This window comes from Micrasema longulum, unplaced genomic scaffold (genome assembly GCF_059751315.1).
Source record: "Micrasema longulum isolate JH-2025_06_02 unplaced genomic scaffold, ASM5975131v1 h1tg000311l, whole genome shotgun sequence".
Lineage (NCBI taxonomy): Eukaryota > Metazoa > Arthropoda > Insecta > Trichoptera > Brachycentridae > Micrasema > Micrasema longulum.
The window spans coordinates 720,958-748,440 of record NW_028277515.1 but is presented as its reverse complement, the minus strand read 5'-3'; the positions used below and the strand labels follow the sequence as shown (position 1 = coordinate 748,440).

The 27,483-nt window shown below is 32.7% G+C and overlaps 1 protein-coding gene across 1 annotated transcript in view; it reads left to right on the top strand.

Annotated features, from left to right (window-relative positions):
* LOC148282602 (uncharacterized) overlaps positions 1 to 27,483 on the top strand; it is a 372,381-nt gene that overhangs the window by 333,371 nt on the left and 11,527 nt on the right. The window contains exon 5 of the mRNA XM_088224858.1: positions 22,433 to 22,696. Coding sequence (XP_088080984.1) covers positions 22,433 to 22,696 — 264 coding nt within the window. The remainder of the gene's footprint in view (positions 1 to 22,432; positions 22,697 to 27,483) is intronic.

Genomic DNA, 27,483 nt, shown 5'->3' with positions numbered 1-27,483 from the left:
TGGCACCCGGTGGAGGTGTTTCGGCGCGGATTTCTACCTCATATTGCAGATAGTTGTTGCCGACTTCGGCCGTGCTCGGCTTGCTCTGTAATTGGGAAAACCCACTATCAACTTTGACTGCTTTACAGGGACACCGACATTCCCCAGTCAGACGAGCCCTCCCGCCGCCTACCCGCCCATCGCCCCTGTCCGCCCGTCGCACGCAACTATTCAGGGCCTTGAAAATTGCGTGTGCAATGCGTTTTTAAATTCCTAAAAAACGCTGATCACTAAAAATCTTAAGAGATTACTAAATATTCTTGTACTAAAGAAACTATTGTGTCTGTGTCCGGGCGAATGAAGAATACAGTTATTTATTTGAAATTCAACCAGAATCCTAGTGAGAAGGGTTTTTTTGACTTGACTGGCTAGTCTCGGGTACAAATCGAGTGGGGTAAAGACCACCTTGTTGCGTAGTGGTTGGAGTGTTCGCCTATTATGATTGAGGTCCTAGGTTAGATTCCTGGGAGCTTATAAGGTGGTTATACACTTCTATATTTTTCCGAATGTCCAAAAGTTTTGTAATCATTTCCACAATCCAAAGAAGAGTTCTTTCAGCACAAATATGCTAAGGCTACCAGATTACAGAGAGCTCCTTCGGGCAGCTTTTTTTGTTTGGCAACTAGCAATTTTCCCGAGTATGTGGGCCGCCATGGAGACTTATGTCCTCAGATGCGGTGGTTGCCCCGGATTGGCACCTAAAGCGTAAGACTAGCAACCTTACCTCCATGTAACACGTGATCGATATACACCGCATATACTTTTTCAAAGCAGTACCCTACGCACCATCAGGTACAGATTACGCTTTGATGATGATGAAAGAAACGTTTTGTAAATCTCTATTCTACTTTTATATCGAGTTTTCCAATTAATATTTTTGGTCATTGACAGATATTTAGTGGTTTGCAATATAGTTATCATGTTAGCCACATTTTTTTATATATTTTTTTATTTCACTTTTTACGTAACACTTTTTTTAAAAAAATGAATACCTCACTGGGCACAACCCGTGTCGAGGCTTTCGTTTACATGATTTAATACATTATACTTATAGTGTCTAAAAATTATATATAAAATACATATAAAATAATACATATTAATACATAAATCCACACAGATATATATATATATATATATATTATATATAAATAATAGTAAGAAAAAAAAGAAAACAACATTATATTATTAGTACAGCTCACATACTTAACTACTGTGCTGACATTAAGTCAAGTAACAAGCTACTGTCAGCTCCCGGTGGCCCAACATCCGCACAAATGCCAAATATACGAATATATGACATATATTCATAGAGACACTGTGTGGATACAAATTCAAAACATGAAATGCAAAAATAATTATACATAAACAAGTCTACTGCTTTGGTGGGTGATCATCCCGAGACAGTTCTCGGGACCCAAATCAAGTAGCCATTTTTTTTACAAATAATTTAAATTGCTCAAGATTTTTATCTACTTTTGTGGCAAATGGTATATTGTTATATATTCTTGGTCCAAGGTATATTTGACTCCTTAGACCAAATATGTTATCATTTTAGGTGCCATGTATAGCTGTTTTGTTTTAAGACGCGTGTTATATATATAGTTGGATAATTTATATAGCGCCGTTATTGTGAAAATCACCTCAAGGGCGCTGTACAATTAATAAATATCCCAGTACGTCTTGCAGCTACAGAGCGCATGGACGGTTGGGATTCTAGTTCCTCGTTTTCAATTAAGATCAATCAAAAATTATAACAGATAGGAGCTAGATTACAAGACGTCTTGCAGCTACAGAGCGCATAGACAGTTTTACACATTTCAAAAATTGACAAATAAATTTAGTGTATTAATGATATTTAAAAAAAAATATATATGAATAATAAAAGGGAGTAGGATTACAACACGTCTTGCAGCTACTAAGCGCATAGACGATTGGAGTTCTAGACCCCATTTACAAAATTTAGGTATTTCAAAGTTGATATATGAAAGCTAGATAACCAATCATCGTGCAGCTACAAAGCGCACGGACGAGTGGAATTCCAGCAAAGTTAAAACAATATTAATAAATTTATAAAAAATAGAGCAGAGTAGTAAATTGGTCAAGTGTTCATGCCAAGAAGTAAGCAATAAAAAACTAAATAAATCAAACACTGTTTCGACTCCATGGTTAACAAAAGGAGATAGATGTCCGAAGAGAAGCTTTTGTAGACAGTAGGTAGATACCGTTGCCATGTGGCCCACTGGCTGCTAGATAATTTCTGGAAACGCACGTGTGTAGTACTATTATGCCTTTTGTTCCAACGACTTGGTGTCCATTTTGGTTCGTATTATTTCGTTTTATGAGACGCAACATTCCTGTTCAATTCACTGTTTTCAAGAATATTACACAAACGCGTGTATGAGCGGTTTGATTTTCATAGCTAGTATTGTAAATTTTATTTCCACCGTTGATCTCGCAACAAGTATCTTTAAGCTGTGTTACATAGTTTTTAGTTCAGTTGCATGGTTTTTTGTTGACACATCGAGATATTACAGAAAATTCATAAATTTACACTCATCAAACTATTTTTTCAACGTTAGAATATCACTTTAAATCATGATTCTGACACGAACTCATTTTATTCAGTTTTATGGCTTAACACATTTTTACATAACACCAACCTTTTAGTTTACTAGTGGAGTGCCTAAGGCACCACTTTATACATATAATTTATGACTTAATTTGATTGAATAAACCTGTGATTATGTAAATGTTTATCATTTGATCTAATCAAATAATAACACCACTAATAAATGACTCCGTCCTGCTGTACTTACTTTGTACGTCTATTGAGGTAAGAATCCGTGACATCTGATGTTAGACAATTGAAATTTAGAATTGAGCGTTCGATAGATTTGGGTATTGAATATTGACTAGGGGTCGTCTGTTCTATCTCCTTTAGACAACCCTAGTTAAACCCGTAACTAAGCGACCTACGAGTATTGTACTAATTATTGTTGTGTGCTCACGACACACTCATTAGTGTACATCCATAACAACATTACCGAAATATAGTTGTTACTACGTTATATTATAAATTAAACAAAATTTTAATTATTAATTAATATTAAACTTTATGTATTGTGTCATTAAAAACTTCGAATAATATTTTAAAACATTTCACTTTTTTGTACTTGATAAATTCAGTCATTATTTAACTATCATCAAATCGAAATTCAATCAACTATCGCAAAGCGGAAAGCTATAGTTAGTGAAATCTTAATAATTCATTCACGTTTATAAGATAAAATCCTAATTTCAGTGCAATAAACTATTGTTTTTCAAACATAGTCGTACAAATTTCATTTCCCAAAAAGATTTGATTGTCTTTTAATTTGTTTAAAATCGCATTTAGTACTCTGAACGGGTTTCATTTTTAATCAATTGTTTTATGGATTTTAAATTTGATTTTCTGCAGCTCAACATATTATAAAAAATTTCTGAGTTTTATTTTATTTGCCTCCCCGAAAACCGTTAGAAAGACCGAGATCGTCTTTTCGGTTTCGCTTATGTTGAAAAACATTTTTTAGTGAAAAATCTAGTTGCTTTACTATTAAAAGTTTCAATTTCACGACCCGCGATTTCAATTTAATTGATCTCTACTCCTTTGATTGTCCCTTTCACTGGGTAAATTTTGTTGCAAATTAGACTAGAGACAGCACATTTATAATACCAATGTTTACTTCGTCATAAAGTATTGCAAACTTCCGCCGGTGATATTTAGAGAAATACTGTAGAATAAGTCCAGTACTAATAATCTCTGTCTGACATCTATCACTATGCACTCTGCACCCACCTGACTCAACATTCGCTTTAACTTTCGCTGTTTCGCTCTACGGTGACCGCAAACCCTTTCTCCTTCCCCTTTTCTGTCCCCCTTGCGACCCTCTGCCTCCCACCCTCGCCTACGTCTCCAACCCCTACAGAATTAACAATCAATTAATGTCTGCCGTTTCGCAGTGTACAGAACGGCGACGCGGCGCGGCGCGGCGCTACGCGACACTACACCTGTCGCTTCCGACTACCCAATTGGAATTTGCTCATATATAATATACCTTCTATTTCAACGTACGTACGTTAATCGTAGTATATATTGCATGTGTCGTGTACTCTATGTACATACATATCATATAAATATGTACTTTTGTTTGTATTTGTACAAAGCGCGCACTTTACGCAAAACATTAATTATTCACCATACGAGAGAAAAGCTTATTGATTAAGTTTAGTGCTAATTATGTTAAACTCCATATTAATTTACGAAACTAGTCAGGTTCAATTTTAAACAGCTTTCGTTACCCTTTTTTTTATTTATTATTTATTTATTAACGGACTCCGTTCAAAAAATGGCAAACACAAATCTTTTATAGTTTTTTTTTCATTATGCATTCTCAACTAATGTTTGTTCGTTCGTTGCTCTTTTACCTGACAGAAAAAAATACTTATTTCCCAGCATTTATATTTATTAAAATAATTTAATCAAACTTGTTTTCCTATATGAAATTAACCTTTTAATATCTACTTATCGGAATTGAATCTGAGTTCTTCGATTTGTGCATGCGTATGTGACAACAAAGTCTTTTTTTTATTGTTTTTTTGCAAATTAGCACACCCACATGAAAAAAAAACAAAAGAACGTCACATTTTCAATGAATAATCCCTCATGTCGTTGGGTATTTAGCTGATTAAGCTAAATTGTGCTTTTTTAAATACAGAAAATCATTTTTTCTCTCGTGGTGTCTCTCTGAGTTATTATGCCTCATGTTTTTTGCACTTCTTACCTGCGTTTCACGCAGCATTATATCTGAAAACCCGTAAAAAACCTATAAAGTTTAGTTCTTTTTATTAATATTTGATAGCCCAATACCATAACTGCGGTATAATTTTCAATTAAATAACAATCAAGTATACCTGCTGTGAATATTGATTAATTTACTTTTCAAATAGTGCAATGAATACTTGTCTAAAACAGGTAACCACACACTCTGGAATTTCGTAATTTCATTTACTGGACCATTCATGCGAGATCGTATGATAACAATGATGAATAATCGGTAATAAAAACACCGGGGGACCATCACCTGGAAATATTAAAATTAAAATTGTGAACTTGCTTTTTGTACTGAACCCTTTATGTATCGAATATTGTGGTATTTTAGATGCAGATAAAACAGAAGTAATCAATTGAAATAATCAAGAAGTAATCAAGATGAATCTCACCCACATGATAAAGGCTTCAGCTCTTTTACTTCACAAAAGTCAACAGATGAAAGAGTTGAGGAAATATGGATGTTCAAACATAGGAAGAATGTTACACAGTGTGTAAAGTGGCCACTTAAACCAGCCAATGACAGATCATAAGCCCTGTAAATACCTAGACTTCCATATTCCCTTCTCAATTTTTTTTTTCTATCTCTGTTGCAACAAATTTAAATTATATATCTTGGTATACAGAGAGAAATTAAATATACAAATGCTGTTTTAAACTGTGGGTTATATGCTGTTTTGAAATTTAATAATTTTCTCTCTGAATATTAAAAGGAGTTCTGCGTTGCTTTGGACATGTAGAGCGAATGGACAGCGAAAGTACGGCTAAAAGGATTTACGATGCGAATGTTAAAAGATGTAGAAAACGAGGAAGACTGAGAAAGACATGACACGACCAAATCCAACAAGTATTTGAAGATCAAGACGTCAAAATTTGGGATGATCGGCGTGCGTGCATGATAAAATAAATTAATGCAGATAAAGCGAGGTCTGTATGCAAGGACAGATAGATATCGCGTTCTATTCTCTCGGCCTACCCTTACGAGGAAACGGCATTATGGTTTGTTTTGTTTTTGTATGTGTATTCTCACATGTAAAAAGTGTCCTCGGCACAGGTTACCTCAGTGAGAATGCGTTATTTTTAATGTTTATATCTTAAATAATGCAAAAATTAATAAATATAGTTACTCAGAATATCCATCGGAAGATTATGGAGGGAGATACGTGAAATATCATGGCCGGTGTAATTTGTAGTAATAATATGGGGGATCACGTGACACTGTTTAGTATATTCAACCCCCTAGGCCCATTTTATTATATTTACCATTGACAAATATTTGAAGAAGCGTTTTATTTTAATACGACTGATAATATATCATTTTTTTGCGTTGTCAATATCACATGTTTTGTTATGAGTATGAGATACTTTGCGTTTTATTTTTGATGGCATGTAAGTAAATGTTTTAATAGACGTGTAGTTAGAATATAAAATAAATTATCTTTAACTAAGAGCCAGTTGCGACAAAAAAGTTTCAAATTAAATATTTGTTGTGTTTTCGTCCAAATTTACGAAATAGGTATATCTTACTTTTTTACGTATAAATTACTACTCATATCAAGAGTTTACCAAACAATATTTGATTTGTTGTACTGTCTTGTTGGTTTCCAGGTGGCTTTTAAATCTGCTGAGGGATTTTTAATTTACGTTTTTTACGAATGGATCATTAAACCTTTTCACTATAGTTTGTCAATAATCATGAACTAAAGAGATTTACTTTATATACAAAGTACTAACTTTGTAGTTATTCATTATAATTAAAATTGAAATAAAGACTCTGCGTTTTAAACATTTTTTATTTAATTACCGACCGGTTTCGGAGCAACGCATACACGGTTGGTATTCAAATATAAAACAAACGGTTGAAAACAAAGTGTATTTATTCTAATATATTACAACAGAAAATAGGAAAATTTTATGGAAGGAAATATAGAAGTCTGGGCATTTGCAGGGCCTACGACTTGTCATTGGGTGGTTTAAGTGACCAATTTACACACTGTGTAACATTCACCATTCTGCCTATGTTTGAACATCTATATTCCTTCAATTCTTCCATTTGTTGATTTTTGTGAAGTAAAAGAGCTAAAACTTTTATTGATGCGGGTGAGATTCTGACCGCAATGCCTGAAAATATTTTTTATTTGTTTGCCTCTCCTTGGACCAGCTGGTTTTCTCTACAATATTTTGAGTATTTATTTTAAATTTAAGATTTACTTTCATTTAAATATATGCATTTATATGTTAAATATATACATTTGTACGCTTTTTAAAATATATATATATATTTATTTACACATACTTCTCTACAATAAAAATATTTAGTAGCATTTTGTTTATTATAGCAATTATCCGCCATTCGTTTTAGTCAAGAATTGGCAGTCTGACCCAAATAGGAAGTTGCGTAACTTTTCCTTGCGGAAGGAAATGGGATGTTTTGATTTATGCGGCTGATTGGATAACCAGCCCTCTTTGCGAGGGAAACGACAAGGGTTGAAGGTTCGAGACTCGGGACTAACCATGGGCAGAACAGAAACACCCTTCGGGATCAAACTTGAAACACCCATCATCGGTTAATCCTGGAAAACTCCCGAGATGCGATTAAGTTCACTGGATTAAACCGTATTGCTTAACTGTTAATCCAAACTATTAATAAGTTTTGGTGCATCTACTTTATTTTATATCCTAACTCTAAGTGCAAGTTTGAATAAAATTTATCTTGAATCAATCAAATAAATATACAGAATTTACAATACGTGTATGTTAGAATAAATATGATTATTACGTCGGACAATTCATGTAATGCCATTTTCTTGATAAATCGTAAAGGAGCATTTTTTTTTAATAATGTTTAAGCATTAAGATGTCAACGTCGTTAATGCTCATGCAACTTGATTCCTTGAGGAGTCAACCAAGATGTCTGAAAGGGAAAAAGCAGAAATTGTCACGAAAATTAATTCAATCAGAAAGCTAATGAATAAATTTACGTCAAGTCAAATTACAACTATACCGTATTTTATTTTATTTTTTTATTTTTTATATTTAATTTTACTATACGCCCAAGGGGCATTTACAAAAAATATATAGGTAAGTACAAACATAGTAAGTAAAAATTTAAAAGATAAACAACGCTTTTTTTGTATACATGTAGAAACAATAAGAAGCATACTGCTATGTAAAATAAAAAGTGAAACTTTACATAGTAAAAAAGAAAAAATAAATAAATGGATATAAGAAAAGTAATTAAATTAAAAATCAAATTGTAAATAACTTGTAAAGAAGGCATCTTTACAAGTAGAGCATACTTAGAGTACATGAATATTACCTACGATCGATTTAATCATTGTTCTCCCAATATAACATTTTTTATTTATGGAGAAACATATTGATGCTTCTACTTGTTTAGCAATCCAAGCAGAAATAAAATTAATTCAATTTATCCAAAACAAGGCGATTTGAATAATTTGACCGACATAGAAGAATAAAATTGACAATATGTTAGGTTAACTTTATTTACTAGGTGTAAAGAAAATAATTTTGTTTATGGACTTACGTTTTTACAAATTAAAAAGCGGACCACTCATAAATGACACGTTAAGGGGTATGCAAGAAGGACTTTCACAAGCACAAACGAGCAGTCGAGTCAATTTCAGACTTCCTAAGGTGAAACTGACTGAAACTCAAAACAATCTGTTTTATAAGGGCGGAGGGCCAATTTCACCACAAAAAGAAAGAATGTTTAAAATCGTTTAAGGTTAAATAATTGTGGCGCTTTCAAAAAAATGATTAAACTGAGGTGCTTTATTTTATTTTTTCACACAGGCAAGTTTGTTCACTTCGGCAAAAACGCAACAATTATTTAATTTTAAACTTTGTTTACCTTAAAAAAAATTTTGGCAACTGGCCCTTAAAAGTATTAAACGAGTTTCCTGAAAGTATCAGGGAAGCTAGAAACGTCACTACAAATAGAAATATTGCATATATTGGATTAAAAATAGATATGCATAGACTCAATGTAATATGTCATACTATTTTTTACTTTTTTCAACCAAATAACAATGCAATACAAATACAAATTCCGGCAGCAAATTACTTAAAATGTTTCATCATTCATCAAGTTATATTTGTTATTATTTCCCTCTTTATGTACGTTTTAATTATATTTTCGCGTGCCGCATCATTGTTAATACTGAATATTCCTAAAAATACTGCAAGATGCTCATATTTATTAGAGTTAAGAGATACTAAATGATTGATGACCTCAGAGTTATATCCCCCACTAAACACATAACAATATTTCTATAATTACGCCTACATTTTTCATCTCTTCAATCTCTATTAACACTCAGGACCATGCACTTTGCGCCTTGTCATTTATGGACGATTAATTTTCCACCCTCGAGAGAAAGGGTTGTTACATGGAATACATTGTACAGTATTGCGTGATCTTCTTAATTCCAGTTCGTATTCTTGCTTATCCGGTGTATTAAGAGGAAACCCTTACCACTAACTATAAAGTTTATAATCGCATATATTATAGGCTTCTCTCGGGCTTTGCAAAAGTAGATATGTAATTTGGTTACGGACATGGACACCTAATCAAATTCTTGATTTCGATAAGGCTATTTACTATCAAAATTACGTTTGTATTAAATTATCTTTTTGTTAGTTAGTTAGATTCAGTCGGGGGTCACTGTAGATAAGGTAAAAAGGTACTTCGTATGCGTGGGTTTAAAAATCAGTATTGCAAAACCACATGTTCTGCCTGACTTGAATCAATAAAAAAACGGACGCAGCAAGCTCCGGTGACAACTATCATCAAGCGAAAGTGATACGTTTGGCTGGGCTATATACTGCAGATACCTCCTGATGCCTAGTTTACTAAGCATCAGATTCTCGACGCGCGACGTCCTGAACGTCCGCTGCTGACTGTTCGTCTGCAGTTGATGTCAGAACTACGGGACGAGTTGCACGGAGGCTCTTTGTGGACGACATATGCTCCAACTAAGGAATGGACATAGAATTAATGAAATTAGTATACCTACATCTAATTATTGGAGCATAATTGGTTGTTCTCAACATACATTTTTTTCAATCAATTATTTTGGCAGTGACTGTGGGATTTTGTAATATATTATATCAAAAAACCTTCCAGTTTGTTCGTGAAAATTCTAAGTTTAAGTTCATTGTAGAGTAGAAAACGTTTTGGAAGACGCTTGACCGCAGCGCCAGAATCAAAATGGGAGATATTGCTATGGTCAGAATTTTATTTCCCCATTTTAAATGATTTTAGTAGAATTACTCGGTTGTTATTTTGGAAATACAAGCAGTTTTTATTTTTTGCGAGGATATGATTATTTAAAATAACACACTCGTATTTATTTATTTAATAGCGTATTCCCCTTTTTTAAATAAATCGTTGAGAAATAAAAAAATTACGATAATATCCTGTAAAGCGACGAAGTGGAAGTGTGAGAATCAGAGATATGTTATTTAACGAATGTTTTAACTTGAAATAAGTTAAAAAATCAAAATTTACTTTTTGAGTTTCTCACGCTTAATTTTCAAAATGCATCCATCAGCTTACTCAATCATCAAGAATGATACTCCATAAAAATAAGAAATGTAAAAAACTTCACGAGATCTTTCACAGATTCACACAAGATAACCTTTTGGAAGTTGAAACTAAACACGTTCGAATGATTTTCACTGAGTTTATTCTTAAATACAATAGGAAAATATCACGTACTATAAATACCGATATGAGTATATAAAATGGATTCAGAAAAATTAATTGTTTTTTTTAATCAATATGGATATTGTGGCGAAATGTTTTCATATATAACTTTAAAAAAGCAATTATAAAAAAAATATTGCAGTAGAAAAACGCGACATGTTTGGCATCGTTAGTTGTGACGTCAAGATTCGTGACGATGTTCTATAAAAAAAATTGTGGTTTGGAACAAAGCTGAAAATGACCATAAATCGTGACGTATTAGGGGCGTGGCCAATGCAATGACCGTTTTTCCAAATTGAAAATTTAAAAATATTTTTATGCTACTAATAAGTAGCAAATTTTTTTTTTACGGGACAGTGTTTCATAGAACCTTACTTTAAAAATGTAAAAAAAGTGGTATTTCCTTATTACGTTTACATTCTTGATCTGCTTCTTTAAACTTATGTTAATGCAATTTCTCATATTTATTAAACACTAAATTATTAAAATAAGCTATTGTGATTTATGAGTGAGATAAATTATATATCATAAGCTAAAAATCGATGAGACTAGAATTTTATATTACTTAACACAAAATTAGATTTAACCCAATAAAATCGAGGAAAAAGCTGTCACGAGGTTTGATTATAATTATCATTTTATTATTGGGATATATTCCTCTCTTTCTGTTGAAATAAGTCACACAATATATCGATCGACGCAAGAAATTCCATTCAATCCATTTGTTTGTAGAATTTCCTTTGACTGCGTGGAGCTTTCAATTATAGAACTCCAGCAGGGCTGATCGTCATTCAATAATTAAATGTGCGGAAATTCAGATATCTTCTTAAAATGGGGTAAGAGAAATCTTCCCCATAAAGCTGAGTGCTGTATTATACATAATGATCATCCATGATGATCCATTATTTAAATAAAAAAAAGGTAATTAAAGTTATGGCATTATTAAATTTTGTGTATGGAACCCTGTTTGAAAATAAACAGGATAATGAGTTATCGCGTCAGATCTGAATTAACTTTGCAATATAAAAACTTACGATTTCGGTTCCATTTTGATTTCATGGTAGTCTTTCCCACGTTCTATTACTCTCAGCGAAATCTCACACTCTTCTGTACACTCGCCATTTTTAATTTTGTTTGACGCGTCGTCAGTTTCCGCTCGGCCCGTAATATTGCCAGGCATAAATTTACTTTACATGTTCAATAAAATTAGACAATGTACACAAAATAAATATGGCATGGCTTTGTTTAATACCATGACAATCCATAATACTGTTCTGAAAAATTTTAGTGTTTTTTGTTTTCCCCCATGACGTAGAAACATTATCAACCAACGGTAATTTACATATGGGTATACAATTATTGTTTTATATGCACAATAAAATATTTATATTTCTTTGTCATATTTCTGAATCTTCCGATGCATGAGATTTTTTTTATTTATTGAAATATGTTTTATAATTTAATTTTCTATCTAATTAAATTGTGTGTACTAATTAGTGCGCCCACATATCTACGGAATACATAATACACGATAGTCGGTATTCCCATGTTGAAATTCTCGGTTGCTATAAACTGTATTAAACATTATCACGGTCGATTTATGCCTTTGTTCTGTAAAGTTATATACCACGAATTCAATGGTTCACATTTACATAATTCTATTCGTGTGTCTAAAATATACATTTTACTTCCTAAAATTTTATTGTTTGAAATTTCCGTGTCTTCCGTTTGAACGAACCCAAAATAATTTGCAAATAAATACACCTCTGCGTGGTGTTTGCATGTGTTGAAGGGAAAATTTTTAGTACGCGCGTTTACGAAAATCGGCGACAGGTGTTATGGGCGGTACCCGAATCATCCAGGCATGGTAGGTAATATATTTTACAAAAGACAAGTGTATAACTGAATTTCATGACCCTCTTAGCGCACTCTGAATGAATTGTATACGCATTTTAAATACAGCCCAAGCCCCCCACCCTTGTTAATCCATCCCAGTGGTAGCGCACTTAATAAATACACACAACCTCCGGTAAGCTGGCCCGATCGAAAAATAATTATGTTATTAAACGAAACCAAAAAAATACTGTCTTGTTCAATATTTTTATTTTATAAGCTTGTACATAAATAGCTACATTAATACCTACTGCATATTAGATAATTTATAGAGATGATTCATTCGAATGAAAATAATCGAATGCATTCAATTACTAAAATCATTCTAATGAATGTCCGAATGCAGTATTCGAAGGGATTAGTAATTGAATGAATGAATTGGCGATTGATTGAATGAATTGAGTGGAGTGATTATTTGAAAATATGAATGAGTTGTCTTGGGGGAATGGGGTAATTCCCAAAGATTTTTTTTATTTAAATTTAAAACATATTACACATAATTTTATATAATATTCCCAAGGAGTTTTGGTTAAAAACTCATTTAGGGACATCCAGATGAAAACATTTATTTACAGACGTTTTTATATTTTAAACTATAACATTATTTACAAAAGCAAAATAAAATTTATGATACACTACAAATTAAAAGGGTATGAAAAAGTTTCAAAAAATTACAAAATAAACATAATACAAGGTATGGAAATAAATTCAAAATAATATATATAATACAATCTATGAAAGAAAAAAGAAAAATTAAAAAATATAAAGGTTTAAAAATTACATGTATGTATATGAAAAGGGAAATGTTAAAAAATTATAAGAATGAAAAAGTTTTTTAAATTAACAAAATATATGTACTTAATATATGTTTAAAAAGTATCAAAAATCTTTACGGATTTCCAAATTTTGAAGAAGCTAACGTTTTGTATTCCAGAATTTTGTAGCCACCCCCTCCACGGGGTTTTGAGTGACCATAAGCAAATGAATGATTCATTCGATAATTTTATTCATTGAATCACTAATCATTCGATCATTTTCATATCTAATTTTTACATTTCCATAGTTTTTTTTGCGTTTACTCCCTCATATTTATATTGGGAAATGCTGTTTAATTATTTATTTATTTTTTAACCAACACAGTCATAGTTATAAACAATACATACAGAATAACAACAAATAACAAGACCATTTTCGGCTTTCAAATAGGAACAAAAATATAAAAAAACCACACGTACTTTGCTATGCTTCCATTTTAATCCAAATATGATTATTTAGGCGCTCTGTTCTGTAATGCACCATCATAATTGAGTCTTTTGATGTGAATGTAAAAAATCATCATTATTTTTATTTAATTAAAACATTATCATTTTCAACTTTACTAGCCGCTTTATAATTAATTACAGACATTTAAGATTATTTGCTTTTGGTTTTGTACTACTTTAATATCATCATCAAACATTTATCCGCTCCTATTAGTGCATAGGGCACTGCATTAGTAAAGTACGTAGTGAATTCAGCGTACCTCGATCATAACTTACCAAAATACCTTATCATTGTAATGAGAAAAACTTTGGGTGATTGAATACAATAAAATCTTAGTTCTGGTCATGTAAAAAGTAGACACAATCATATAGCATATTAGACAAGACATATTAATGTGAAAGAAGCGAGTTCCATCCTCTTTGCTTTGTACTAGTAGATAATGTAAGTTCGATTTTATTCTGCGTAGGAATTCAACAATTTTATGAGCCTTTTTTGCCACCATCAAATTTTACAGTTTCAGATAACAGAGCGTTCGGAGTATAGACAGCTCCCTCTCTCCGCCTCGGGCCTTTTAAAACCCCAAACTCCCCAGTTGTTCGTGTTGCTTCGATGTATAAAATAAACATCTGCGGTGACAACGTTTGGACGTGTCTTTTTAGCAATTAAATCATTGCAATTAAAACCATAGCACACCGTCTGTCTGCGCTTATGGAGAACGGGAGACTTTAGAGGAGTGAGTAGCGCGTTAGCTTAGTTTGTCTTGCATCGGAAGTTCTGTGAAATAAACACTCAGTGATATGAAAAAAAGATGTTTCGTTGACGATTGGATGTTTCCACGATATTTTAGGGCTCTGACCCGAGAAAATTTAGGGAGGATGTTTATTGCAAGTTAAGTAATAAATCATATTTATTTTCTCATCAACTTTTGAATAGTCAATAATTGACATACCGTTATTTTTTAATAGATAATCTAAACATCCTGATCAAATCTGTTGAGGGTTGAAACTAATGGCTACTTTTTAAAAATTATATAGCTACATAATATTTTCTAATAAGATACATATCGTCGCCGTTCAGGCAAAATTCACTAACCCTAAAAAATACCATTTTGAATTGAATATGCCATTCAAAGTGTAAAATCATGTTTTTTAAGAGACAAAAGTCACCAAGGTTACTTTGTTACAAAAAAATTGCGTAAATCTAAATTATCCGTGTTAGTGAAAAACAGTGGTGTTTCTTTCCATAAAATCTCAACAAGCATAATTCACTAAAGGCAGATAAAATTTATTGACAGCTTAGGCAAATTTGTATCTTTTTTTAAGTATGACAGTTTTCCTCCTAAAAACAACATATTGTTTGTGTTTAGATATTTGTATTATAAATTAATAAATAATGAACATGTTAAAAATATTTCTTTGTATAAAATATATTTTAATCACATAATTTAATAGTTATTTGTAATATTGTCTTCCTGTCACTAAATCTTGGGTTCCATTGTCCAGATTATAAACAAGCAAAAGTCACTAAACTAAATTTTAGCCACCTTGCCACATTAAAAACCTTCCGGATATATGAAAATGTATTTGAAACAAAATGTTTCCAATGAAATTTATAAAAAAAGACTCGAAGGAATTGTGTTGTATACATAAAACTTCCAAAACATAAAAATCTGATTTTTCCTAGTTCTCCAAACTTTCCAATTTCTCAAAAGCGATTTTCCAAAATGGTTTTTTGTGTTAGTGAATTTCGCCTGAACGACGACAATATATTTTTGTGTATCAAAATTTTTAGATATTTCAACAAAATATTGAGAACCTTTTTGAGTAGATAAAATGAAAGTCTCGAATAAAATTATTCTGGCTATGTTTTACCATTTTGTTTACTATTAACCCTTCAATGTTGGTTTTCGTTGGGTAAATTATATAAAAATGTATTTAGTTAATTATTATTATTATTATATTATTTTTTACGTACAAATTATCGTACTTTTTTTCTTAAAGTAATGTTCTTTTTAATGTTCAGGTTGTTACCCTAAAAGTCCGTTTAATTTATATAAATAACGATTAAATACAGTTCGTTTGGCTTATTAGCCTCTGTTAATGTAGTAGTGCCTGTTGGTGAACCAAGTTAACATAATTTTTGCTTGTGTAAATTTGCACACCTAAATGTTTTATATGAAAACATGTTAGACACATAAGCAAAGGCTTATCAACTATTTGAATTAACCATAAGTTTGTCACTATTATTTTTTCATTGATTTCACTTCAAATAATTATGATACAACAGATACATGTCAAGCTTTGAGTGTTTTTAAACCATTTGCTTAAAATGAGTAAGTAAATCTCAAGATTTGCGCAATCGGAAAACCCTGCATAGAAATAGGGTGGAGTTACTTTCCATAGGTGCGATTTATCGACTACATATAATGTAATTTATTAGTTTATGTTTTCTTCGAAGTCGTTCACCCAACCGTGAAAATTTTATGTCACTTTATTATTATGAGTTTGAGTTTATACATGTTTCTACCATAATAATGATAGTTTATTGTATGTATTGCCTTTTTAAAAAAATAAATAGCTACCTAACTACAACTGGACATCTATCGACAATATTGATTCATATTTTCATTTCTATCTACTTAGGTATACCTCAATAAAACTATTTCACTCGGATAAACACAAATGTAATGCTTCAAATATTTATTTTATCATTCGGTTATATCAAGTTTATTAAACATATTTCGTTTATATTCGAATTTGATTAACATAAAATACCAGTACATGAACTCTTGCCTCTATAATAATATGTTTTTGTATAATATAGGCTAATACTTAACTGAGTCAAGAAAGTTTACTTTTCTGTTTAAAAACGCATATTTTTTATGTTAGATGCATGCATATGTTTATCCATTAACTGCCATAATATGCACTCGAATTGTTATTTTTTTTCTTGATTCACAGTATATTACTCAATGGATTAAATAACTTTTAAACCAATGCTGACCACCCAATTTAATGTAACGTAAATAAATAAATATTTATGTTAATTTTTTTATTTCCTTCTTTTAAATTATTTGTAAATTACACTGAATTGAGTTAAAAATATTTTTTATACTTTAAGGTCATACATACGGCGGCCTCCGTGGTGTAGTGGTCAAGACGCTTGACTCACGCTCGGAAGGTTCCGGGTTCGATTCCCGGTGAGAACACAAAAATCAAAATGAATTTTTCTCAAGCCTGGGTGTTCTGTGATGTAATTCAGCACTGTAATTGGGCCTACTTGGCCTGTAGTGGTGCAAAAATAAATGAAAATGAAATGAAATGAAATGAACAAATAAATAAAAATATTTGTCTGTGCAGAACCAAATTTAAATTTGCAAAACGTGAACCTTAATTTCGTCGCATATTTAGTATTTACATTGGATGGTAGTTAAATAAAACCTATGTTGAGTCCGTATTGTGAGGGCTGTCGTACACATGTATCAGTGCAGCCATTTGGAGGGGTTTCCCATTTTAAATACACAATAACAGACCCCTTTTCGCAATAATTCAAGCCTCAGGCGTGGGGCAGGGGCGCAGTACTCAAGAGTTGTTAGCATGCGAATTTTCGTTCGAAAATAATTTGTATAGAGCCGAAGACGAATTCAAATACGAATATCAACTGCAAAGCGTGTTTTTGATTCGCGAAGTTCAAACAATAAAATGCTACTTAAATGTATTTTGGTACTGCCGAATAGAGCTGTCAATATTGTGGGTTTTTTAAAGAAATCCTTGAGTTTTTCCGTCGGTCATTAAAACTCATTTAATTTCATTTCTCTGTTTGTAAACTCACTTCTCGTGTTTCAATTGAAAACAAAAACTTCACAGTTTTTCTATTCTTTAACTAAATCTATTAAAAGTATGAAGGTACTCGTATCATGGATTCCGATTTTAATATTACCTCTTTAAACTTTACTTTGGCTAGCTTCATTGCATCGAGGATACATTTGAGTTTTTTTGTAGCGTATTAGCACAAAATACGATTGTTCTTATTTCGTATTAACGATCGTAAAACCTTTCGTTCGGTTAAACTGGTTCTTAGTGGGCCCGGGCTCTACGCGGAGGCGCGCGCCCCATCCAAAACCCTTCCAACATGAAAGAGTCATTAATATATCCATGACGAGGGATTTAAAAAGGCTATCAAAACTATAAAAAGCTTTTCTGTTCTTGAAAACCTTACGAACGTATATTTGGCGACAATGCCATTATTTGGTAATGGCCGCCAATACTTGATGTAGGAGAGTTTGATCTAAAGACTTCTAACGAAACTTGGACTATCCAGTTTATTCCCAATTTTATTATTTCTTCTGCACATTAAGTTTTATTTCACAAAAAGTGCATTATATATGGTAACACCATGCTCCATAATGCATGTATACAATAATTGTGTATACTCTTGATTTACAAATTATTAATAAACGCATTTTCTTTTGTTTGTAGATAAAAAAGGTTTAAATGCCGTTAGTCCTTGCATAACTCTCCGCACATGTCCTGCCCATCTCAGCCTATTTAGACTGATGTGTACAGAGAGCTTGGGAGCTTTATACTCGTATAATATAATATGTTGCACAGCGTGTCGTTAAAAATAATATCTAATTCAACTTCAAGTATTGTAAAATTTTGAGTTTTCGTCGACAGATACTCTAAAATTTTCATTTCCCTATCCGCACCTATCGTGTTGGTACTCCAATGGCTTTTGGATCATTTTTGTTACATGGAAGGTAAGGTGATCAGTAACCACTTTTTATATCAATAATATTGATGTTTTTTGTTGATATTTCTTGATAAAACTTCATAGTTAATGATTTTTATAAAATTAGTTATCAATGAAACTTCTCAGTTTAGTTGAAGTTTAGTTTAGTTAAAAGTTAAACGTTGTAAACAATTCACCAGTCTTGAAGATGCTTACTTAGGCGAAAGCGCTCGTTGGTCAAAATAATAAAAAATTAAATCTAAATCAAGAAATTTCATTGATAACTTTATTTATAATTTTATCGAAATCATTACCCTTTAAATCAATATTCCAGGTCCACCTTGCAAGGAATCGAACTTAGGACCTCAAGCATGGTAGGCAAATGCACCAACCACTATACTATGAGGCGATATAAATATTACAGTCATTTAAAATATTGTAGGATGGAACATTCGAGGTTAATCGACGAACTTCAATAAATCTATATGTTTATTTTTAAATTTTTTAAAACTTTTTCATACCTTTTTAATTTATAGTGTATCTTAATCATGTTGGTTTTCACTTTACATTCAGATATATTTCTATTGTTTTCTTTATCATCAGGTCTCTTTAATCGGGGATTGTTTGGCGCCAGTTGTGTCAGTTTATTTAGCGTCATCCAGGGTACACCGCGAGGAAACAACATTATTTATTTATTTATTTACGGACATTGTCCATTTATCCAATTTACAGGGATGAATATTATAAAATAAGAATAGTTGAAAACATTCTAAAAGAATAAAAGAAGCATTGACAAACATAAGGGACATCAATACAAGATCTGGACTATTTATTTAGTGCTCGTTATTATACCCAATACATTCAGAAAAAGTCATTCACTAAAAAAAACATAATTTACCCTTAATTACTAGAAGTAAAACATGTCCCGTGTGTATGTAGACGTCATTGATCTGCATAATTTGCTTTTTGCTGGTCGAATATTTACAAAATATGTAAATGCGGGTAATTTTTAGTAAGCAATGTCTTCGAACCATTTCATTCATTAGTAATGCTCATTTACTTCTCGTAGTCCGTAGGGTTGTATGAATATTAGACGGCGCATGCAAAACAGCCTCATAAATATGACGATTTCTCGGAAAACGTCCGCTGAGAGATATTTTTGTTGGCGGTTTTCTGACCGTGAACCATCGGAAGCTTTTAAATGGCCCCTTGTTTGTAGTAAACCACGCTAGGGAGGGTAGGACCCCCTCCTCCTAGCTAAGCCAGCCACCCCCTCCACACCCCTCACAACTTCCTCTCGGTCTTATCCTTGGCACTTGGCAACATTTATACTTTAGGGTATATCTGTCAAGGCTCTATTTTTTTATAGTGATTTCCATATACCTAAAAGTACTATTTACTTAATGAGAACAGCAGTTGTTGAAACATACATAAATACTTTGAACATTGATATTTTTTGTTACATTTAATTTACCTACAAAAAAGCCATTTAATAAACATTATCCGTTTAAAGTTTTATATACATACGTAAAAAATGTTTTCTTTTAATAAATGGAAAAATGTGTGCTGGTGCTGCAGCCAGTTCAATAAATATGGCTGTCAATCTCGACTAAATAAAAGATATTTATTAAAGTGGACCGTATAAAATATTTATTTTAAAGCACAGTGCGCTCCGTGACGACCGAAGACTTCGAGAAAAAAAAATAGACAGAGATTATAGCCCTTGTGCTATCTATATATACTATGCTATTAGTGTTCACGAAAGCAACAATACTCTGGTGTGGCACTCACAAAAATCAATATGAATTTAAATTAAGAACTAAATTAAAGAAAAACTTAACAAAAAAAAAAATTGATTTATTTCTTATGATTTACCCAAATATTTCAATTTTGGGGGACATTTTCAACGAGTTGTAAATAATTTATGATTAGAAAATGTGCGGTAAATTGGAACTCGATTTAAATATGAACATTTAAATTTTAATATGAACAACTCCCTAGGGAGAAAATCCAGCCAGTCTGCAAGCATTTGGACATACTCAAAACATTGCTGAATATTTATTTGTTTCAAACTTGTTTTCAATATCACATTATTGGTATTCCCTGTTGAAGAGAATCAATATTACTACTCCTATTTATGATCCGATAAAAATTTCTCATTTGGTAATTTAATATTCATGTGTGTTATAAATTTAATCAATATAATGTCCACTGCGGGGGGTATCCACTTTAATCTCATGGCTATAATACTTACCGGACTATAAAAGGATGTATACCTACGTGTACATAGCACAGTTAGTATTAGTATAGCCCACACGTACATATTCGTGGTGGATATTCACCCTCTCTCCTTTATAATATCGTTTCCACCGAAGTTAGAATACTGCAAATAGGCGGTCGCGTAATGTCCTCCCCTAATTTAAATCATCTGTTTGAATTATGTACTTTACAAAAAAAGAACCGGAAAAAGCCACCCTCAAATACTTTTCAGAAATTTCGTAAGCTTAAAGCGTCTGCTGATGTCATTTGTCATATGCAGGTAAGATTATGTCACATTCAGCGAAGCATTTTACGCTCAAATCAAACTGAATGTACCAACGTAATTTTGAAAGCATATCTTCATCAAAATCAAATATTTTTTTATGTATATGCTTATGATTTGTGACTTACCTTAATATTTCAGTTTAATGGCCATACTTCTTTAGTCGCACATAATCGTGTTAGAAAATGAGGATTGTAGGCGAAAAGTGAACCTCGGACAGATATAATATTTTCAAATTACACATGAGTTTCCCACGTTTTCTGACACTATTTTTTTACGCACAGTCCAACGAGCTGCGTCCTAAGAAAGGGATTATTATTTAAGAATAATATATCAAGATCCAAAAAATATATACTACAGTGTTTCTTGAAATTCAAGTAAATCAGTTTTACGTTTCTGATTGTAGACCAGGTCCCCGATTACAATGGTACTCATAAGTTAACAGATGTCTAGAATTAAAATCGAATTATCTGTAAGAAAATGCGTATATTTTTTTGAAAATTTGAAGTACTTTCCAACGTTTCCCAGTTGTTAAAGACGTCTGAGAAAAAAATATATACCGATATTTAATTTTTCCTACAGAAAAATCAATGTTACTTTATATGCGGATTCTATAAGATGGCTCTGTTAAATTCCCATTATATAACGGGCCCAGCATAAAATTTATAAGAGAACCTAGCGAATTAACATTTTGAATGAGCTTGTTATCATAAAATTATGAATATACATATCGCTAGCTGAAGATCATATTCTGAGATAATGGAATTTTGAGGTGAGCTCTGACTGAATAAAATTATTTGAAATAGATTATGAATACTATATTTTCACATAGGTTAACTATTTAACTTCAATATTGTATTCTTTGAAAACATCAGTTTTTTTTAGTTTTGTTATTTGTTTATTTTTCCAAGCATATATTATTTACATAAAAATAAATTACAAAAATACACTTAAGAAAAATACATCTTAAAATTAAGCTATAACATGAATTGGAAAAAATGCCCACTAAGACTTCAGCATCTTAGCGTGGGCCATTCCTTTTTTAATTATTAAAAAGTTTATAGAATATATTTTTACATATCTACTTGTGTATCTCAAAATCGAACATTTCAGGTTTATCTCACTGTTGCTTTGGGCTAGCGATATGCATTTAACAAATTAATAAGCCATATGTAGTAACAGTAGTTTTATAAATAATAAAAACCATTAAACATCCTAATTGAAGCTTATTTTATTTATCTAATTATTAACTTATTATCTTAGTAAAATTTGGATGCATCAGATATTTTTTGTGCAAAGAAAAAATAATCCGTGTAATCAATCCTCACAAAAGCTCATTAAATCATATAATTTTCTCTCTTTACAGGCACGCAGCATCCACTACCAAAATTCTCTCTCAAAATTAAGTGCGGAAAACGAATCTCTTCGAAACCAAGTTAGTACTCTCCAGGCATCCCAAGCGCCCGCCATCCAAGTAGTGACCACCAGCCTACCAACTTCTCGCCCTCAAGAGCACGGAGACCAGCTCTCCAGCCAGGACCAGAAGAGTCCCGACCCTCAAAAGAAGCAGTACGAACGCTGCCTGGACGACGTAGCCAACCAAGTTGTCAGAGCACTACTATCACAAAAGGTAAAAGTATTTTAACTTTATGATGGACTAATACTACTACTACTGCCAACACCCCATCCCCTTTAGCGGTAGGCAGAGAGGATGGAACGCCGTATGTTTCTATCTTGGCGTACGATTCAGGCTTTTCCACTAACCTCTTGTCATGCACAAGCCCTTTATTTTATACCCTTTTGATACGATCAAATTAAAGGTAGATTTGGGTACCACATCACCACAAATTTAGTCATCTTCTTACATTCAATCTCGCTTCATTTATAAGTATGTATATCTGTTTAATCAGTTGATATGGAGGCCTCGTAATCTCATTTACGATATATAGGCTTTTCGTGTAGGAAAATTTCTTGTGAAAAATTATAGTTTACATGGACAAACACCGATAAATCTCCTGTCTTTATAAGCGAGGCCCAGATTGCGAAATATTCGACCCCGTTACGCTTCCAATAATGACGAGTTCTCCATCCGGTAAGCTAATAACCTAATGGATGTAGCGGTGCACTGGGCAGTCCTTTGTGGTAATAAATTCCGTAGATGGCAGCAGACCGAAGCATTAAGCCTACCGGAGGCAGTAACTAACGCCAGTAACCCCGACCTCACGATAATCCGGCCGTAAGCCGTGCGATAATGTCGGATTAGAAGTGGAACCGAAACTGCTACTGCCATCTAGTGATGGCTAATTATTAGCATTAGCATTAGCATCATGAATTAATTTCGGATTCACAATAGCCATCGCAACAATTACAACTGCAAAAAACAATTTGCTAGTTTTAATAATTCATTTTTAAGCTCTATAGTGTTAAGTAAATAACAGCATTTATCGATACTATTCCTGGCCAATTACCTTTCGTTCCCATCCTTCCTTTGACCCATCCTTATGGTACCTACCTAACATCAAGATAGAAGATATTCAAAATTAGAAGATTCGGATTTAGAACAAAAACAAAACAACATTTTTGACTTGACATAAAATCGGAAAAAAAGTGGTTGGAATCGTCGCGCGTCGTGGAAAACATTGTCTCATTTTATAGTTCATTTTGTCATCCAGTGCCAGAAATTGAAGAACATTCAGATTATATTGAAGGTAGGTATTCATTCTATGTTCCTCTCCTTTCTCAAATATTTCCCAGTTCACAAAACTGAATGAAATACGATTTTCATTTACAGTCCGCCTTTTCGTTCACAATAGCTTGAAAATGTATGAAATGGACCTATGCTTATTTCATGCATCGCTGTGGCAAAAATCCACACGACACGAAAAAATCACATGCGGAGGATTAATTTTCATGGTATTATTAATAATTTTATTATTCTTTTATTTATTTAATGTCAGCCAAACGCATTAACAGTAAGTACACCATGAAGCCGACTAAACTTCAATAAATCTCTTTTGCAAGATTTTTACCTTAGAGTAGCTTTGGTTTATCCGGTATTTTGGTAGGACAAATTCAAATAATGTATTTTTTTGCAATCCTTTTTTAAATATTGTTCAAACTAATCTCATCAGAAAGTGTCCCCATATTGTCTTTGGTAGATAAAATAACAGATGACATACTTTAAAGTTGACATATAAAAATATACACTTATTTCCGTCGTAAAACTGATTTATTCAGCTAGATGAATGAAACCTATAGAAAATATTCCTTACCGTGTATTCTTCTTCTTCTTCTTCACGTGTCATGTCGGGTTCCCCCGACGTTGACGATTACTTGGGAGAAAACTTCCCTATCCTTAACAGTGCGAAACAGCTCCTCCACAGTTCTAATCCTGGTCCACGCTCGGATGTTTCGAAGCCAGGAAAGCTGTTTTCTTCCGACCCCTCTACGTCCCTCGATCTTCCCCTTCGTGACGAGCTGAAGTATGGCATATTAATCACCTCTCAACACATGGCCAAAATATGAAATCTTACGGAGCTTAACAGTGGTGAATAGTTCTCTATTAGTATTGGCTCTACGTAATACTTCATTGTTGATTATCATATCAGTCAAAGATATTTTTAACATTCTACGGTGGATCCACATTTCAAATGCTTCAAGGCGGTGCACCGCACAGTAAGAAAGACCATATATAACATTTGACCGTTCGTTGTCTCAGCTTAAGGTATATATTATCGTCACCAAGAAGATTTTTCATTTTATTGAATCCTGTATAAGTGCTACGAATTTCAGAAAAAACATTATAAAATAGTTTATTGCAAGATATATAAATTAGGCATTTTCCACATTGGTCCTTTCACCACTGGTGGTGATGACGCTATATTATGTTCCTATGCCTAGTTACCTCAACAACGACATAATTCAACCCCGAAATACAGCTCCAGAGCCGAAGGGCCGGTTTCTAGTATTTTGTACGTACCTAAGTTAAAAACCACGGCGGAGAACCCCCTTGAACTGTGGAAGACAGTAATGCGTCTTAATTTAAACCGAGCTAACGCCCTGCCCATTAATTAGTCTAATTAACTGTTAAACACAGCTTAACTACGAAGGCTGTATTATAAATATATTTTGTGCCAAATAGGTACCGCGATTCCTGACGGAATCTTATAAGAAAACTGCATCTTTTATGGTTCAATAAATTAATAGAACTAAGTCTTTAGCCTAGAAAGAAATGATTTAAAACAGAAAAATTAGTAAGTTTAAAAAATCATTGAGTTTGTCACTTAAGTGCTTTTGCAGCAACATGACCTATCTCATTTTTTTCGCATTTTACAAGAAAGACCAAAAACTGAATCAAATATGTCATATTGTCAAGGAAATTTCCATATGTATTTTTTAATAAAACCTTTTATTTAACATCAAAATATACGTAAAGGAAAAAATAGAGTCAGACTCTTGTGTTTCGCAGTGTTCGAAACAATATAAAATTCAACAAAATATTTTACTTTTTTTTCTTTTTGTTTCTGTTTAAAAACTAAACATACAAAATTTGAAAAATATACAATTTGAAAAAATTTCAAATTGTTTTTTTTTCTTTTTAACATTCTAAATTAATTCATATTCACGGGCATATGCATATATTTATAAATACATACCTATTTATACAATACCTACATTTACATATTGTATAATAATAATATTACATTTTATGTTAACTATAGAAGGACGCTTTTCTTTAAATTTTTGTCTGTCATGTTAATAAAAATCTATTTGTGGCGCCTCTAGTGAAAGTTTGCCAAAACTGAGTATACAGGTCGATTCAGAAGGATGCTAAGAAACTTTTTACATGCTTATCTCAATTTGATAAAAAAAAATAGGATAGGCCATGTTGCCGATTAAGAGAAGATTTGTGTTTTGCATAGTTAGTACTTAGGTAGGTACTTTCTCGTGGTAACTTTAATAAATTATTGAATTTGGAACTTCTTCAAATGTGTCGGTTGTCGGCTATTATTTTCAACAACAAAAAATTCCGTCAACATTGATCTGTCTAATTATCCGGAACATAAAAGCTAATGCGCCGCATAATTTCAGGGTTGTCAATAATACCGCGCAACAATCAAAAGAAGTGCGTTGTTAAATACACATTCCTTCTAGTCTTCAAACTGCTGTAACCAAGCATACCCTGGAGGAACTCCGTGGGATAAAGCCATGGATAATATCCGCACTCCCTCATGTAGAGAAACCGAAGAAATTTCTTCTGAACTCTCTCCACCATAAGAGAGTACTACAACTCACACGGTCCCCAAATCTCGAGCCAACTTCGCACCAACGAGTTATAAAGAATTCTCAGTACTCGTGTACTACCAAAAACCCTGGCAGTACGCAAGACGAACCCTAACATCTTTTACGATTTGACCCATTAGTTTATTTGTAAACGTCGCTCAGTACGCAACTCCTGATTTGAATTCAACTATGCCGTGTTATGTCCTTTTAAAGTGTAGAAATACTGCTAGGATCTTAAATAAACAGGACAGGATCACATTTCGTGTGTAAGTAGCAAATGCAAGTGTAAGTAGCAAATGCATTACTAAAAATAATAATTATTTTTCCATCTGTCAGATTATCAAAAGAAAACAAAATGTACATTTTGTTAGTGTTGCCAGGGTAGTCAATTTTTTTACGCTAATTTGCTCATCATATATTATTCAACGTGGCATAAAAATATCCGCTTTATGCAAAATAAAATTTGTTACATTTTTAAAGTTCAAAGTTCATTAATTAAATGACTCTTATTAATGACCCTTTACTTATCTACTATGTTGTGTCAATCAATGTTTACACGTGTACAATAAAGTTTTAGAGAACTTTTAAAAAAATATATAATTATCTTACATTTGTGTTATAATTAAATTTTTCGAGATCTGGCAATATTACGCGGCGACTTCACGCATGGAGCGACATTCACGTGGAGCAAAGTGGGGGGTTTTTTGGACACAGTCCGATGTATTCAAATATGATTCTACGCTCCTTCTGGACTATTCTTAATTCTATGTACCTAGGTATTATCAATAGGTGGTTTGACTTCATAACAAACAAGTCCAAGAACGGTCTGAAAGGTGCGAGGGTGGATCTGTCTTGGATGCTGCGAATGGCTGAGACCCTTAACCTGAACTGCCTCTTCTTCACATCATACCTCTGAGCTCCGGATATAATATTCCGGTTGAACTGAGGAGATGCGGGATTGACATGGGAGAAGGCGAGAGTGCTAGTTGGCGATGGGTCTCTTAGAGGCATATGTTTCACATTATCCCCTTAGGAGCGAATGTAGAAAGGGACATTGATACTTTAATACACATAGAGATGCCCTGGGCCCTCAAAAATCATGACACTTTACTTCGTTCTACGACCGCCAGCCGG